The following is an 18,825-nucleotide window of genomic DNA, read 5'->3' as shown; positions in this document are numbered from 1 at the left end:
TTACAACAGTGAGGAAAAAGTAACTTTATGACCTTTGCAGGGCTGTAAAGCAAAAGAAAGCTGAAGTAAGGTTTTTAAGCATAGCTGTGGTTTCCCTTAGTTATTTGTTTATTAAATTCATATGCTGCCCAAATCACTACCAAAGCAACTCTGGGTGGCTTACCAACCACATTACTTAATGATTGAGTTGCCAGTCCTGATTTATTAAACAAGGAAACTAAGTCTAAAATTACTTACTTTGATTTTGAAGGATCCTTGGTGGTCTCTGAGCTTGGTTGTTTTCTTACAGACGTTTCATTACCCAAACTAGGTAATGATGATGTTACTTAGTTTGAGTAATGAAACGTCTGCAAGAAAACAACCAAGCTCAGTGACCACCAGAGACCCCCCTCATTTATAAAACTGGAAGAATGTGGGAAAGATTTTGGAACACAAATTGTAAACTGACATTGTCAACTGCATATAGGGAAAATCAATACAAAATGTTCTATAGATGGAATTTACCACTGGCGAGATTGGCTAAAATGTACAAAAATATGAATCCGGAGTGTTGGAAATGTAAAAATAAGGAGGGAACATTCTATCACATGTGGTGGTTGTGCCCTAAAGCAAAGACCTATTGGGAACAGATAAGGACCTGGATACAGGAGATAACTAAGGTGCAAATTGAACTCAAACCTGAACTATTTCTTTTGGTATAATAAATTTAAAGATGGGAAAACAACCCCAATACATCATTATACATATATTAACAGCAGCCCACATAGTATATGCCCAGTGTTGGAAGGGTGAAAACATACCTACAAATGAGATGATTCTATACAAAATTCTAGAATGTGCATAAATGAATTAAAAGACAAGGAGGCAACAGCATTTTATGAAATATGGAACAAATGTTATGATTGGCTAGAACAGAGAAAGAAAAAGACATGAGTACTAATGTAAATAAATTGTAAATAATATATATGAGATGTATAATACAGTTCTGTTAAGAAAAAAATGTATTTTCCATTTTTATTTCTGTTGTATAGTGAAAAAGGAATAAATAAAATTTTTTTTTAAAAAAAGAGACGCCCTCATTTCAGCCCCGAGCTACAAACATTCTCCTTGGTACTTTGATTTTATTTATCAATGTCATTACTGTAATATTTTTATTAAAAAAGTGGCTGAAATGGTACTTGGGATGTCTTTGCTCCCACATTTCATCCTCCTCACCAAAGTCCTTTTAACCCTTTGGATAGTACTTGCCCTGGAGAAGGGCCTCTCACTTGGGGATACCTGCTTATAAAATCTGAGTCTCCCAAAAGGTCGCTGCTATCATGGTATGTTCTATCTTTCCTTGCTTTTATTTCTCAGACAAAGGTGGAACCAAGATCAGCTCTAATTCCTCATCAAGGTATAGGTAGTCCTCAACTTACGACCACAAATGAGCCCCACATTTCTGTAAGGCAAGCACAGCCACACTTCTCTGTGCATTAATGATTCACCTGTGGAGATGGTTACCAGCATCAAATTCCAGCAGCTAACGAGTAGGCTGGCTTGGTTGCTCAACAGTGAGAAACTGGTGAAATGTGCACAGCAGCACCTGCATTTTCTGCGTCGCATGAGAAAAGCACATCTTCCTTCCCCTGTCCTGACCACTTTCTACAGGGGGACGATCGAGAGCATCCTGTCACACAGCATCACAGTCTGGTTTGGAAGCATCCCTGCTTCAGACAGGAAGGCGGTGCAGAGTGGTGAGGATGGCCGAAAAGATCATTGGCAGTTCCCTCCCTCCCATCCAGGACATAGCACAGAAGTGCTGCTTGAACAGGGTCCGCAGGATTGTCTGGGACACGACACATCCTCTTCACAACCTGTTTTCCTTGTTACCTTCTGGGAGGAGGGGGCTCTGTGGTATCCGAAACAGAACATCCAGATTCAGCCAGAGTTTCATTCCATACAGCATTAACCTTGCGAACTCTCAAGCTTCCTCCTTTCGTTATATATTCAAGATGGACAGTATTTAATATTTATTTATGTACTAGCTGTACCCAGCCACGCGTTGCTGTGGCTCAAAAAAGAAAAGAGAAAGCGCACATTTGTAATATGTTTAATTTCACAATGCTTGTGGGTATACAATACTTTTTGTTGTTCCATTGTGTGTGCAGATATAGAGATTACATCCAACAGATGGCACTGTTTTTCAAAAAAGCATGTTTTACCTGTTTTTCAAAAAAGCATGTTTTTACCTGTCACACGTGTGACATCTGTATAATATAGGTATATAAAAACACGCGCATATTCGAAAGCAATGTTGTGTCAAAATTTCAAAGCAATCGGTGAAGAACTTTCAGAGATTTAAGATTTTGAACAAACAAACATTTACATTTTTATTTATATAGAAGATATGTAGGGGTGTGGGTCTATACATATGTTGTACATAGTATGTTTTAGGTATGTGTCATGTATGTGTTTCACTTTGAGAGCGGGCAACTAAATTTCATTTTTGATGTGTGCTGTTGTGCCCACAGTAAAAAAAGGACAATAAAGGCTATCTTATCTAAAAGTGAGTTTTGGTCCATTTTATGATCTTTCTTGCCACAGCTCTGAAGTGAATCACTGCAGTTGTTAAGTTACTAACAATGGTTGTTAAGTGAATCTGACTCCCCCATTGACTTCGCTTGTCGGAAGGTTGCAAAAGGTGATCCCATGATCCTGGAACACGGCAACCGTTGTAAACGTGAGCCAGCTGCCAAGCACCTGAATTTGGATCATGTGAAAAATGGTCATGTCGCTTTTTTTTTTAGCACCTGAATGAAACTGTTCATTTAATGACCATTCAGTAACTCTGAAAGGTCACTAAAAATTAATGGTTGTAAATCGAGGACTACCTGTAGAAGGGAACAGAAGCCCATGCTGATGAGATTTAGAAACTGGGGTTGAACCAAGGAATGCCATTTTTTCAGGTGGCAGTGCCCCCTGTGCAATCTCACCCAATGGCTGCACGTCCCCAAGGAGAGATTATGGCATACTCATCTCAAGAACCCATCTGAGACGATTAAAGTCTTGAAAAATGTCAGCCACATGATTTTTATTTGGGCTTTTGTTGTCTTGGGATTATGACAGACATTCATTCCTGCTGTTGTGAGTCCGTGCCAGCCACTGGACCCCGCAGCTGAGTCCGGGGAATCAGAGGAGGAGCCTGGAGAGCCATCAGAGTCGGAGGAAGGCTCTGATAAGCTCCAGGACTTACAATCTGATGAAGAGCCTGGCTCCTCCAATCATGCTCAGGCTGAGACTCAGCTGTGCGGGGGAAGCTGAGTCAGATTCTGAGGACTCACAGCTGGAAGACATTATAGATGCTCACAAACACAGACAGGCAACAAGAGCAGGACAGAGGGAGGCAATGGGGTGACTCCAAGGGAGGAGGAGAAGGCATTGAGAAGCCACGCCTTGGGGCTGCATAATAAAAAGGGAAGGTGTGGGTGGTGCTGGTTGCTGAAGGCAACCGTTTGCAAAGGAATCAAGTTTCATGGAATCCTGCTTTGTCTGCCTTGCTTGTGAACAATTCTCCATTTGAATTGTGTTCTGTTTGCCTTGGACAATTCTCTGTTTGCATCGTGTTTTGTTTGCCTTTGCTTTTGGGACATTATGCAGTTCTGTACCTAATTAATAAAAGGAGTTTGTTTTTCCTGCATTTCCAGCCTACTTGTTAAAAGAGGGGTTTGTCCTTGTAAATTAACAAGGACTCACATAGGCTGGGGCAGAACACCTGCAGCAACCGTAAGTGGAAGCCATACTGGCTCAAGCTAAACATTCAATCCTTGCCAGTTCAAGAAAGGAACAGAAAAATGATATTCTCACCTATGTCCTTTGAAGAGCTTTCCATTCTCCTGCTCAGACTGAAAACCTCTTTCTCTTTGCACAGGCTGAGAGAAGGGGGAAAATTATAGTTTAATGCACCATTCTGGATAATTAAACAGCGATGAAAGATTGAGGAAACTGCCTCCTTCCAAGTTAATAATCCACTATATTCTTTATATTTTGCTCAGGCAGCAGTACTTTGTTAGAGAGACCTTCCCGTTATTGGTTGCCTAAAAACAAGAGCCCTGGTGGCGCAGCGGTTAGAATGCAGGTTATTTCTGCTGACTCCTGGCTGCCAGCAGTTTGGCAGTTCGATCCTGACCGGATCAAGGTTGACTCAGCCTTCCATCCTTCCGAGGTTGGTAAAATGAGGACCCAGATTGTTGGGGGCAATATGCTGACTCTGTAAAACTGTTTAGAGAGGGCTGTAAAGCACTATGAAGTGGTATATAAGTCTAAGTGGTATTGCTATTGCTAATACTTTTAAACTGGAGGTACTCAGGATTCCTATATTCCATTGGACCATGGGGTTCCCAACCGGGGTGCGAGACGATATTCCAGGGGGTGCAAAATCTTGGCTTTTCAAAATTATAGTGCATATGCATAATTTGTTGCTGTTATTTTGAACTTTTGTAAGGGGTGCAAGAATATATCAGAAGCGCTCTAGGGGTGCGGGGTATAGAAAAGGTTGGGAACCGCTGCTCTAGAAGAAAACAGAGATTTGCTGTTGAAATTCACACCCAGGCCTTTGGCATTTGAGGTACTATAACCTTACGTCTGCCCACCGACATTGCTTTCCTCCCTGAAAATCAATTTATATTCCGCTCAGGTAGGAGAAGGGAAGTGTTCTGTCAAGACAGAATTAAGGAGTCTCTGGAAAATGGAAAGTAGGAGGCTATGGAAGAAGCAATGACCATTAAAAGCAAAACAAAACCAGGAGGTGGTTTTGTTCCTTAACCCAGCTAGGAGAAAGCAGGATCTGGGGTGACTTGTGCTGTGGAGCTTATCTGCAGGAACACAAAATCCAAAGACAACAGTGCTACATTGCAGTCACATTTTAATGAGGTATATTATATTAGTTAATTATGGTTTTCTTTCTCTTTTTCTTTTCTGGGCTGCTTAGAGCACCGTGGCTTCAGTTGGGTGGCCATATTAATAAGAAAGCATAGGCCATACAGATCTGACTTTCCATTCTTGACCTAACAGATTTAACAGACTCACAAAATGAGGCATTATTTGTTCACAATGTAAGGAAGGACCTTCTAACTCTTTCTTTATAACATTAGCAATAGCACTTAGAATTATATATTGCTTCATAGGTCTTTATAGCCTGCTCTAAGCGGTTTACAGAGTCAGCATATTGCCCCAAACAATCTGGGACCTCATTTTATCCACCTTGGAAGGATGGAAGGCTGAGTCAACCTTGAGTGGGTCAGGATTGAACTCCTGGCCAGTTAGCCTGCAGTACCTCATTCTGACCACTGCGCCACCACTGCTATTATCAAGAAAAGCTTTTTGGGACTGCTGTGTAAAACAGTTAACCACCCATGCGCTTATTCGTGAGCACCAAGATGTAGGAGAATGTTTGTAAAGTTGCCTCAGGAACTTAGAAATCATTAATATTTTAAAAGATTTGTTTTGAATGCTCAAAACCTGGCAAAGATGTAAATCAGGGGTCTTCAAACTTGGCCCTTTTATGACTTGTGAACTTCAACTCCCAGAATTCCTCAGCCAGGCATGCGTGCCTGGCTGAGGAATTCTGGGAGTTGAAGTCCACAAGTCATAAAAGGGTCAAGTTTGAAGACCCCTGGTATAAATCATGTAAGATTGCACTCCTCACCTCAAGTGCAAGTAGACTTATGATCATAAACGGGCCTGAAATTTCAGTCCTAAGTCATTGTGATCATAGGTCAAGGCATCATGTGATCGGATTCAGAATTATAACCCTTTTTTCCCCATGGTCAGTTAGTGGACACCATGGTTGTTAAGCAAACACTGTGGTTGTTAAGCAACTCTAGTTCCCCCAATGTGCATTTCTTTTGCTGGAATCTAAATGCTGGAGAGTAGCTAAAAATGTCACCAATGTCACAAATGGTGATCACATGACCGTAGGATGCTGCAAACAGCTGTAAAGATGAGCTGGTTACCAATCGCCCAAAATGCGTATCATATGACCACTCTTTGTTTGTGTGCCCATCATAATTCCAAGAATGGATCATAAATCGCTCTGGGGAGATCCATTGTAACTTTGAATGGTTAAGAAATTTTCTCAAATCAAGAACTATCTGCATCATGAGATTTAAAGCATGAAGGGGAAAAGCCTCACAGGGTTTAGTAATCCTGTGAAGTCTTGGCCATTTGTTAATTTAATTTTACTTTTTTTTATATTTTTACATCCATACAATACCTGTCCTAAAGTGCAAAAGATTTCTATAGAACATAACGATCCTATTAAGTCTGAGATTTTATCCCATTTCGCTGCCCGAGGCACCTTGGGATGATTACCAGAAGCTGCACAAAATGGGACCTACCCAGGAGCAGAGGTCAACCTGGAAGACGGAACCATCCAACCCACCACAGAACATGTGGTATTCCGCAAGGTCAAGGGCCACTGACATGATGCTCACATCGAAGACGACAGAGAGGAGAAGGTTCCCGGAAGAGATCTCCCACAACTGAGAATGAGAAAAGGTGCACATTAAATCCAGTTTTTAGCCATAATGCTACAAAATTAAGCCTGGTGCAAGTCTATGAATATGACATGTATTATGTACAAATAGCAATATACTGGGATTTTTACACAGAGAAACTCTTCTTTTCAGGGATTCTAGAAAAAGATTCGGCAAGAACAAAAAGGCGACGAGTTCTTATAAATACATCTTCCCCAACCTGGCATTTATCCAGACTCTGTCCCTTTCCTTGAGATTAAGCCCACATGCTAAGCGCTGCACTTTCTGCTGTTCTTTGTCCTAGCTTGTGTCTTATAATCCAGATGGAATTTTAGATAACCCAACCTCAGGGAAACAGCCACGGCTTCAATTAAACAGGCTGAGGCTCGCTGGTACTGCCAATTGTATAAAAGCTGGGAGGAAAACCTGGGATATCCGAAGGAACGCATCGCAGAACACACGACGGCAATTTTGTGGCTGAGGCTACTTTGCATACAGGCAGTCCTTGTTTAACAGCCACTCATTCAGTGACCGTTCCAAATTACGATGGTGTTGAATGAGGGGTATTTATGACAAATCCTCATAGTTGCGGCTGTGGCAGTGTCCCCCATTGCAATTTGGGATCTTGGCCACCAGCTTGAAATTATGACATTGCAACATCCCACAGTCACGTGATTATCATTTGTAACTTTCACTGTCAGTTTCCATCAAGCAAAGTCAATAAGGAAGCCAGCAGGAGGTTGCAAATGGTGATTACACGTGCAGGAAATGCTGTGGGGTTCGCTTAATGATGTTAACTGGGATTGCTGGAACTACCACTGCAAGTTGGCACAGTCACGTGAAGCTGTGCCTTATAACTGCGTTGCTTACTGACAGAGTTCCCAATCCCAATTACTGTTGTTAAATGAGGACCTACGATACCTTGAAAGTTGTAGACTGTCCGTAATACAAAACATTTATATACAAATACAAAATATTTATATGTTACTTATATGTAAGGATGTAGATCTATACATATGTCGTATATAGTATGTTTAAATGTGTGTTATGTACTTTGAGAGCAAGCAACTAAATTTCATTTTTAATGTGTGTCCTTGTGCCCACAGTAAAAAAATGACAATAAAGGTTATCTATCTAACAGTAATAGTAAGTACAATAGTAAGTGCAATAAAAAGGAGGACACAAATAAATTGAAGAAAAAAATATCGTAAATAAAAAAAAACATTTTATTCATTGCAACAATAATACAGACAACTTGCATGTGCAAAGTTTGCCAGCCGGGTGTTTTGGCGTGCTCAGCAGCAATTCCTATTGGCTTTTGAAAGCCAATAGGGGGAGTAGTACAGTTCATGCAAAAATTGAAAAAAAAAAAACCATCAAAAAAAGGTGCCGGAACGCTGTTCTGAGCGTTCTATGAGGGAAGAAAAAGCCCTGCAGATTAGTCTTCAAATATCGAAAAGGAGGACATGAAGGAGGACACTTTTTGAGGGATGACAGAACTTACAAAAGGAGGACTGTCCTCCCTAAAGGAGGACGGTTGGTCACCTTAGTAACAGGCACCATGACTGTGAAAGATTTCCAATTTTGAGCTGAGGGTTTCATTTTTCTTACACTCCAGCTAAATGCCAAGGCTATGGTGCTGTTGTTTTGGTTCTTAAATCGGGAACATCCAGCATTTAACTCATGCCTCTTTTGCCCCCAAATTCTTTACCTCTCCTGGTATCCTTTGACTAGTCAGAACACAAGGTGAGGTTATTTTACAATACATTCAGTTCCACGTATTGTTTCCAAGTAGAAATTTCTGAACTGTGTTACATAGGACAGAAAAAAAATCCATGCTGAAAACAGCTCTAAATCAAGGATTATATCGCCCTGCCCTCCCAAGCAGGGTTTCTGTCCAGAAACCTTTAGAAAAGCTGCACAGGATTTGTTGTGTGTAAGCAAAATCTTTCCATTTCCAGACCTACCATGTATACCAGTACAAATGAATATGCCTACGTACATATTTGCCAAGCAGTGGTTATAATTCCTGCCTTAAAAAGAATTCGGCAGGATCTGGTTCCGGAACATTCCATTTTTCTCCTAAAACAGACTGAACTTCCTTTTCTGCATACAGTTTGCTGTTTTTCAGAAGGGGATCTTTAGGAACAGTTTAGTGCAGTGGTTCTCAACCTTTCTAATGCCGTGACCCCATAATACAGTTCCCCATGTTGTGATGACCCCCAAGTGGGTGTGGCCACCAATAAGAGGGAGTAGGACAGCTAGGGAAAAGGAAAAAAAAATGGCGGACAGCATGGTTTGGCGACCCCTGTGAAATGGTCGTTTGACCCCAAATGGGGTCCCGACCTACAGGTTGAGAACCACTGGTTTAGTGGTTTGTTCTGTCCTGGACAAATTCAGTTGCAGAGAAACACCTAACAGTTTAACTAGAGAATTTGGGGAGAAAATCAGAATATTCCAAGAACACCGTATTTTGCCCAAAACTATAATGCAGCTAGTCCTCAACTTACGACCACAACTGAGCCCAACATTTCAGTTGCTAGGTGAGACAGTTGTCAAATGAGTTTTGTCCCATTTTACAACCTTCCTTGCCACAGTTGTTAAGTGAACCACAGCAGTCGTTAAGTTAGTAACACAGTTACTTTAAGTGAATCTGGCTTCCCCTTTGACTTTGCTGGTCAGAAGGTTGCAAAAGGTAGTCATGTGACCCCGAGACACAGCAACCGTCATAAACATGAGTCAATTGCCACGAGTCTGAATTCTGATCATATGGCCGTGGGGATGCTGCGACGGCTGTAAGTGTGAAAAACGGTCATAAGTCACTTTTTTTCAGTGTCGTAACTTTGAACAGTCACTAAACGAATGGCTGTAAGTCGAGGACTCCTCCTTGTGCTGCTTTCAAACCGAGTATGATTACCTTTGCTGTTTGGTCCAAAGAGGCTGTGGCAGCTCTGGCCAAGGGACCACCAACACCGCAGCAGAGATCTGTGATGGGAAGGCTGTGACGTGACCACACGTGGCGGGGCTCAGGGCTCTGGCCGTGGTCCACCTGTAGCACACTAAGAAATGAATTGGTTTTAACACTGTAAATAGGAAAGTTGTAGGCAAGGATGGATTTGGAGTTGCTGCCTGTGCACACCATTTCATCTCTAAATGGTGTGCTGCCTGTGCACACCATTTCATCTCTAAAGCAATAATGCTAAACGTGTGTGTTAGGGAATTCAGGTGGAAATCAATTGAGCAGATAATTACAGGCTGCCCGTTTTATCTGCACATTGTTTTTGACAAAAGCCTAAACCTTTAGACTTCCTCCAGTTGTCTCTCCCTTCCATTTTAGAGCAACGTGTCTAAATCTGAGCAAATGAGGAAAAGAACGTTTGTCAGCTTCCCGTAGACACTGAATAATCTCGGAATTCATTCACTGGGACGTGTTTGGGGAATTTTTTTTCCATCTCGCAGAATCTTTTTTTCCCCTCTCTCCTGACCTTTAAAGGCTTTAAATGTTAAGCTTTTCAGCCTAAGCACGCAGCCTTACTTTCATCTATCACACATGTCACTGAGGATGACAACTAAAAAAGAGAAGATACTGTAGAGATAACCCCTAAATCCTGGCCAATAACTCTCTCCCTAAATATCAGTGTAAAAATGGCATTCTGGTCTTTTTTTTTTTTTTTTGCAAAACTTGTTTAATTCTACAAAGTTTTTAGATCAAGGTATAATATGGCCTTATTGTTTAAACTACTCAGGAGATCATGTGATGTCGATGAATCCAAACTTAAAAGGTACTTCCTTAAAATAAATTATTAATAATTAAATAATACAGAATTAAAAGTAATTTAATTCGAAGCTTAACTTGGACATAACTTTGGCTGGACATCTTTGTGAAGATAATACAAAGATATAGAAGTATAGCCAGCCGTACCAACAGGCTGAAGAACAGCTTCTATCCATGGGCTGAACGGGAAATAACTTTATGTATGTATAAGACTCGTGAGGCTGGGCGTGTTGTGCAATTAGTTCACATGGTGTAATAAATTGGTGGGTTTATTGCCACTGAGAGTTGTGGGGAGGGGGCACGGCGGGAGGCTCAGCCAATCTCACTGTATACCTGTTGTACTTTAATAATAAAGGCTCATTCATTCTACAAAGGATTGCGTTCTGCACAAAAGTGGAACGTACCTCCTCTAAAGATCAGGACACTTTCAATATGTTAATGCTGGTGCCCAAAATAACATTTATATGCAAGAGCACGGGCAAATGCAGTGATGCTCATCGCGTGGGCAGAATCGGGAAATGGGAGGCCATTTCAATTCATACCTGTACAGGCTCCACACTATGACAAGACAGTCTTTGGCTCCAGAGAGAAAATGGCTGCTATCGTCCGTGAAGGCCAAGCAACTTAAGTCCTGATAATGTCGATTCAGGATAGCCAGCAGATTCCCACTAGATACCTGCAGAAAAGAAAAAAAAAGAGCAGGAGTAGAAATAGAGAGATGAAATTGAAGGTCTGGAGCTTCTCCTGCAAGTGGACAGATCTATATCTCTCTAAAATTCTGATTCCGTAACCCTTGACTGCTTGAAATGTTGCACCATGGAGCAAAAAGCATTTTAACCAAGATACCTCAAAAGGGGTAACCTACAGAATGCATCCAAAATACAGGACCCCATGACACAAGTGGAATTGAAATTTGGCAGTTTTTAAATAAAATATTTTATGACATAAAAATGATCACGAAACAATTTGTGACATAACGTAAAATGTCATATTAACATTTCCTGGGACGTTTGAGTGTGTCTGTGTGTACACACAAAGACACACACACACATACACACACCTCTGAATATCTTCCGGAATTTATTTATTTAAAACATTTTATATAACTGCCCATCTTTCAACTAACTCTGGGCCGCTCCCAATCAAAAGTTAACATATAAAATCTTATCATTACTGTAAAATCACTGATTAATAAAACATTAACAAAAACATTAATAGCAATGTTAGAAAGTTTAACTTCACAGAAAGAACAATGGAAGGTTGGAATCAACTCCCAGAGGAGGTACCTGAGGTTACGCTTGCTTGGGATAAACACAGGTCCATCATCCAACAAAAATAAATAAATAAATAATAAAATAAAATAAATAATAAAACAGTGACACCATCAAACACCATATGTGTTTGATAGGCACCATATGTGCCTATTGCAGGTCTTTGGGAAGGACTCAATAGGCAGACAAAAATGTCATATCCAATCTGAATATCTGGGTGATTGTGCAATGGACTATAAAAATTAATAAAAATAAATAAATAAATAAGAAAACAAAAGCAAACAAAAAACTCAAAGGGCAGACTAGATGGACCACTGGATCTTTTCCTGCCATCGTTTTTTTATGTCCCTATTAAACCAAATGCACAGGTATAGTATAGGTGGTACCTTGCTCAGTAGTAGTAACTGTGAGAGGGATCTTGGAGTCCTAGTGGACAATCACCTAAATATGAGCCAGCAGTGTGCTGCAGCTGCCAAAAAAGCCAACACAGTGCTGGGCTGCATTAACAAAGGGATAGAATCAAGATCACGTGAAGTGTTAATACCACTTTACAATGCCTTGGTAAGGCCACACTTGGAATACTGCATCTAGTTTTGGTCACCACGATGTAAAAAAGATGTTGAGACTCTAGAAAGAGTACAGAGAAGAGCAACAAAGATGATTAGGGGACTGGAGGCTAAAACATATAAGGAACGGTTGCTGGAATTGGGTATGTCTAGTTTAATGAAGAGAAGAACGAGGGGGGACATGATAGCAGTATTCCAGTATCTCAGGGGCTGCCATAAAGAAGAGGGAGTCAAGCTATTTTCCAAAGCGCCTGAAGGCAGGACAAGAAGCAATGGATGGAAACTAATCAAGAAGAGAAGCAACCTAGAACTAAGGAGAAACTTCCTGACAGTTAAAACAATTAACCAGTGGAACAACCTGCCTCCAGAAGTTGTGAATGCTCCAACAATGGAAGTTTTTAAAAAGAAATTAGACAGTCATTTGCCTGAAATGGTATAGGGTTTCTTGCCTAAGCAGGGAGTTGGACTAGATCAGGGGTGTCAAACTTCCGGCCTGTAGGCCGGACGCGTCACACAGAAGCCGCGCCCACCCCATTGCCGGCAATGGCAAAACCGTCCCAATACATTGCGCAATGTCACGTGACGTCACGAGTTTGACCTCCAAGGTCCCTTCCAACATCATCATCATTATTATTATTATACAAAACCCTGGCACCAAATCAAACTTTTAACATGCAATTATCTAGCCTTCTCCCAGGCCTTGGGGAAAAGCCAGGTCTTTTAAAAATCTTTTCCAGGGAAGGCAATCTGTTGGAAGCTCTGCTGTTGTTGAAGGAATCAAAGAATCTGGTAAGGAAATATCTCTGAAAGATTGACAAGCAGCTCACAGCTCACAGGTTGTCTAGTTTCATATACACAAGCATGCAGTACAGAAAGCAATAAGATTCATCATAGCAATGTACCTAATACGGTTGATTCACATGCCATAAAATTATCGTGTCAGATTCGGAAGTAGCTGTGGATCTGTCATCTCTCCGACCTACTTCAGATCCTTGCACAGCAGGATGCAGTGACAGCAGCTTTGACAAAGGGTCACTGGGGGCAAACTTTTTTCATCATGGAACACTTAACTATCCCATTTTACAAGAGCTCCTGTCTGAGCAAAGAATCTCAGAAATTCAAACCCTTGTTTATTATTTTGTGAAGTAACAAATTAAACCCAGGAAACTTATTTTCCCATTTGGGAAATATTATTTTTCCAACTGAAATTCTCATGATCTCATAAAAGACTTAATTAATGTGCTGCATTACAAATTAATCTGTAATATTGTATAGTAATTGGCTTTTCAGGAACTTCAGACACCGATTTACTTTTGTGGAAGGGTCAGTATTATATATATTCTTTTCTCCAAACTTTATCCCTTCAAATAGTGAGATTGCTGTTATAGGAATGAAGCTATTTGCGGACTGATTTATTTGCCTGAGACCTTTTGTGACCTGGAAGGGAACACAAGATGATGGACAGCATGCTGATCTTCATGGCTGAGTTTTTCATTTAAGAACCTCTGATAAATTCCTAAGGATCGCTATACTTTGTATTATGAGTGCAATCCAACATCCTGATCCAACTGGAAAGGTTAAGTAATCTACAACAATATTTGTACAGAAAAAAAGAAGCTTTTGAACTCTTAAAAATCTTTTACCTTACTCTTTTCCATTCCAAAATCTGGCAACTCTAATGGTAATGAGGTTTAACTCCGGTTCTTTATAACTGCAGACAAATCCTGCTGACTGACAGGCTACTCTGAACCAGGAATCATAATATTCTGATTGCAAACGATTGTTTTTCATAAACCACAGTTTGTGCTAACAGTTAATTCATGGAATCACAGCCATAAAGACAATGTGGCGTTAGAGAAATTAATGGAGTGGTCTTGCCACCTGCTATTTTTTTTTTATCTAGCAGCTTTCTTCCAGATATAAATCACTCCAAATGGCTCAGCTTGAAACTTAGCTTTTAGCCAACACAATACAAATGGAGAAAAGAGAAAAGAGAGTCAAGAGAAAGAGAAATTATCTGATGTCTCTGGCTACAGCAGGAATGTTGAAGGACATTCTGGAGACACTGCCTTCTATGAACCTTCAGAAGATTAGGTGGTAGAGCTATAGCCTTCAACCATTCCACAAAATGGTTTCCAGGTTTCCACCTACTCCAAAATTTAATGATCGCAATGGAAACTGCTTCCAGATGAAGAATAAGGAGACGCAGACTCGCTGCTCCTTCTGATGCAGCGATCTGGAAGGGTGCCTTTGGAAGCAAGTAAAGAAAGCAGGGGGTTGGACTAGAACAGGGGTCCCCAACCCCCGGTCCGTGGACCAGTACCAGGCCGCGGCATCCCAACAACAGGTCCGCACAAACAAGCAGAGCCCCATCCGTGGGATGCAGTGGGATGAGTGGGAATATAAATTTAATAAAATATAGTTGGTAATTTGAAGTGAACGTTACGTGGATGTTCAAAAACTCAAGTCTTGTGGTACAGGTAGTCCTCAACTTACAACCATTCATTTAGTGACCAATGGCCCTGAAAAAAGTGTCTTATGACTGATCAAGGAGAGAAGCAACCTAGAACTAAGGAGAAACTTCCTGACAGTTAGAACAATTAACCAGTGGAACAATTTGCCTCCAGAAGCGGTGAATGCTCCAACACTGGAGGGTTTTAAGAAGAGACTGGACAGCCATTTGTCTGAAATAGTATAGGGTTTTCCTGCCTGAGCAGGGGGTTGGAGTAGATGACCTCCAAGGTCCCTTCCAACTTTATATTATTATTATTATTATTAGTGACCGTTGCAGCATTCTCATGGTCACCTGATCAAAATTGGGACACTTGTCAACTGACATGTATTTGTGGCAGTTGCAGTGTCCCGGGGTGTGTGTGTCATGTGATAATAACCTTTTGTGACCTTCTGACAAGCAAAGTCAATGGGGAAGCCGGATTCCCTTAACTACCGTGTTACCAACTTAACACCTGCAATGATTTGCTTAACAATTGCGGTAAAAAAAAGTTCTAAAATGGGGCAAAACCCAGTAAATAACTGTCTTTCTTAGCAACAGAAATTTTGGGGCTCGATTTGCAGTCATAAGTCGAGGACTACCTATAATTGTGCTAAAGCATCAAGGGATATGGAGTCATAATTCTAAACTTTTGGGGTATGACAGCCACCTCCCCCCCCTCTTTCTTCTTCAATTAGAACATATTTGAAGTACTCAATTAGAACATACCCAAAGGGGCTGAAAGAAAGGCAGGACAATGCTTTCATTACCTATTGTTCACCCAAGACGGATTTGAATTTGAAAGCACTCTAAATATTGCTGTTATAAAAATAACATTAGCACTCTTTTCACAGTAGATGGAAGCCTGCAGTATTCTCATTAACGCTGGGTGACCGACTGTAGAAAAGTGAGCATTATCTGGTACAGACAAAAAAAAAATGTAAAAAAAAAATGAAAAAGAAGACATCCGTAATCCTTGGAAGACTTTGCATTTAAATTATTCATCTTCTCTTGCCTGCCCAGTATCCAGATAGGGAGAAAAAAAGAGAAAAAGACTGAAAAATACCTTTCAAAACCAGTCTGTGAAGCAAAGAAGGAATATGTAGCCAAGTGGAACAGAATCTTGTACGGGGTAATAAAATGTGGCATTAAATTTATGGGATAGAAAAGAAGAATATGAGAGGAGAATATAAGGATCTGTCACATGCCAAGGATTATCAACTGATCTGATAGCAATTCTCAAGCATGAAGAAAAAAAAACATCACTTCTTATTGGGTCTTTTTTACTTAAAAAGAAGTGGGGTCTTTCAAAGGCCCTTTGCAGTTGTCAAGCCATCACTTTCTCTACAATTTTTCCTAAAAACAGGTGAAGCTGAAGAGAAGTTGATGCTTGTCTCATTATGAAATCTCTGGGGCAGGCCTTTTGAGGAGCGGATAAACCAGCAATCTTTTCAACACCACACATTCCAAAAATTCACAAATAACATCTAAGTGGCATTGTCTCTTATCTCAACGTCCACCAAATGTAGAATGAACAAGTGCAATTTTTATAGCTAGATCAGTACATTTTGCATTCACAGGATCTTTCTGCTTGTGTTTGGGGAAACTTCTTGATGTAAGATCTACACAACAGTGAAACAATCTTCTTAGAGGTTGTAGATTTTCCATTCCTGGAAATTTTAAGAGGCTGGACTTCTTGAGGATTTTGAAATCTATTTATCTGTCTGCCTGTCTGTCCATCCAGTCCATCTGGCGTGCATGCTGTTCACCTTGCCTAGAGGTGACTCTAGTAATTTGTTTTACTGCACAATGCAGAGTTGTACAGGCAGTCCTCAACTTACAACCACTCATTTAGCAACTGTTTGAAATTACAACAGCACTGAAAAAAGTGATTTATGACTGGTTTTCACATTTATGACCGTTGCAGCATCCCTGTAGTCATGGGATCAACATTTGAGCGCTTGGAAACTGACATGTATTTATGACAGTTGCATTGTCCTGTTTGTAAAAGATTGTAAAATGGGGCAAAACTAATTTGACAACTGCCTTGCTTAGCTATGAAAATGTTGGGCTCAATTGTGGTGTTATTTAGAGGACTACCTATATTACATGATCCTCATGGTCCCTTCCAACTCCACAGTTTTGATTCTTCTGCCCATTGCTTCTAATTTATTTGCTGGAGCCTCTCCAAAAATCAAGGGGCCAGCCAGAATTAGCAGGAAAAGGCCATTCATGAGCAATCCTATCCCAGACTCTGTTTTATGGAAATTGACATGGTGTTGTTTCAACAGTGCTATCCCCATAGGAAGCTTCAGAGAGGATTAAAAAAATATTAGCAGCTCAAGCATCTGAAGGCCAGTCAAGTGATGAAGAGGGAGTAAAGCTCTTCTAGAAACAGTTCCAGACCAGTAATAGATTTTAGATAAACTAGAACAGGGGTTCTCAACCTTGGCAACTTTAAGACTTGTGGACTTCAATTCCCAGAACAAAGCTGGCTGAGGAATTCTGGAAGTTGAAGTCCACAAGTCTTAAAGTTGCCAAGGTTGAGAAACCCTGAACTAGAAGAACATCTTCATTAATTATATAGCTTGGTCCTGCCTCATTTTTACTCCTGGAATGTGCCAATTTGATCATTCCAGGAATAGCCCCTCATTTTCTGGAAGTGACTCTTCCAAACCAGAAAGTCCTGGATAGTGTTCTAGAACATTCTGGATCATATCAGAAAGTTCCAGGAGTAAAACATGGAATTTCACATACAATTCTTCTGACTGAATTTCAATGTTCTAACAGCAGAGTATATTGCTTCCAGAGGTGATGGTCTCTTTTTGGCTTAACCACTCTTTTTTTTAGGGACCCACAATACTTGAAATTGTTGCATTGGATTAGGGATTAGGGAGTTGATTAGATGGAATTTAATGTACTTTCCAATCCATGGATCTTTTTTTTTAAAAAAAAAAACACATTCCACACAAATTTTCAAATCCTTTGACTTAAAGTCTGACGTTATATTTCTCAGTACATTAAGAAGTACAGAGCCAAAAACCAAGGCAGCTTAATGTTTGCAGAGAGCAAATCCAAAGAGAAAAAAGAAAGAGCAGTGAACCTTGCTAAGATGTATTAAGTAAAATAAAATCATTACAAAGGGGGGTGGGGTGGGAGGGAGAAATGGCATTAGTAGCTCCCATTTAAAGGAAAAAGAAAAGATTGCTGAACAACAAACCATGGAGTCCTTCTAGGCTGGTTCAGAAAACTGTGCTTGGTTACTTAGGCCAATTCCATTTGGTGTTGGTGCAATGTGTCTAGGCCAGGGGTAGGCAACCTTGGCTCTTTTATGACTCGTGGACTTCAACTCCCAGAATTCCTGAGCCGGCCATGCTGAGGGGAAAGGGAGAGGTTTCCAAGCTGAGCCATGCTGGCTCAGGAGTTCTGGGAGTTGAAGTCCACGAGTCATAAAAGAGCCAAGGTTCCCCACCCCTGGTCTAGGCCTTTGCTTTGCGCTTAAAATCTCCAAGAAGCCATTGGGTAGGGTCATCCAGCAATATGGGATCAAATAACACCAACATAATGATGACACAGTAATATTCCTTTGCCTACTACATGGATCAAGTGATGTTACCTTGGTTCTCTCCTAGTTCTGGAAGCTATGGGGAGTCTGGGTGAGGAAAAACAAGTTCTGTCTCAAGTGTAATAAGACTGAAAGGTTGTGTGACTTGAATCCCTTAGGAACTGGTTTTGGGAATTTTCCACACTGGCTCTGAGTAGGATTGCAATTCCCCACTGATGTGCAATTTGGGGCTCCCCCCAGGACTTCTGTCTTCTCCTTCTATGATTCCATTGTGATTTTAGGCAGTTTGAGGACCAGCTGGCCTCTGGAGGGCTTTTGTACAACTTTGTCTTATTGCATCAGTTGCACCTGTTTCTGGATCAGGAGGCCATGGTCGTGATCATTCATACCTTAGTTACCTCTCAATTCAGTTTCTGCAATGCAGTCTATGTGGGGCCGCCCTTGGAAACCACTTGGAAGCTGTTGGTAATTCGAATGCAGTGAGGTGGGCAGCAATGGACATCCCTCAGTGCGTCCCTTATAATGTCACTACTATGTGAGCTGCATTTATATCTTCCAGGTATAAATCAAGATTCTGCTGGTCATAATATTTTATTACTTAAACAATAACATGTACCTGACCCAGGTCCTTGGGAAGGACCC

The 18,825-nt window shown here is 40.8% G+C and overlaps 1 protein-coding gene across 1 annotated transcript in view; it reads right to left on the bottom strand.

The window, feature by feature from the left end:
- Positions 1 to 18,825, bottom strand: part of WDR18 (WD repeat domain 18) — a 67,008-nt gene that overhangs the window by 30,506 nt on the left and 17,677 nt on the right. The window contains exons 3-6 of the mRNA XM_039332999.1: positions 10,833 to 10,966; positions 9,433 to 9,574; positions 6,378 to 6,521; positions 3,847 to 3,911 (exon numbers count right to left, since the gene is read on the bottom strand). Of these exons, the coding sequence (XP_039188933.1) occupies positions 3,847 to 3,911; positions 6,378 to 6,521; positions 9,433 to 9,574; positions 10,833 to 10,966 (485 nt within the window). The remainder of the gene's footprint in view (positions 1 to 3,846; positions 3,912 to 6,377; positions 6,522 to 9,432; positions 9,575 to 10,832; positions 10,967 to 18,825) is intronic.

Source organism: Crotalus tigris, unplaced genomic scaffold (genome assembly GCF_016545835.1).
Source record: "Crotalus tigris isolate CLP2741 ecotype Arizona unplaced genomic scaffold, ASM1654583v1 scf7180000024471.848039, whole genome shotgun sequence".
In the NCBI taxonomy this organism is placed as follows: Eukaryota; Metazoa; Chordata; class Lepidosauria; order Squamata; family Viperidae; genus Crotalus; species Crotalus tigris.
Note: the sequence above shows the minus strand (reverse complement) of the source record. Positions and strands in the feature narration are given on the sequence as shown.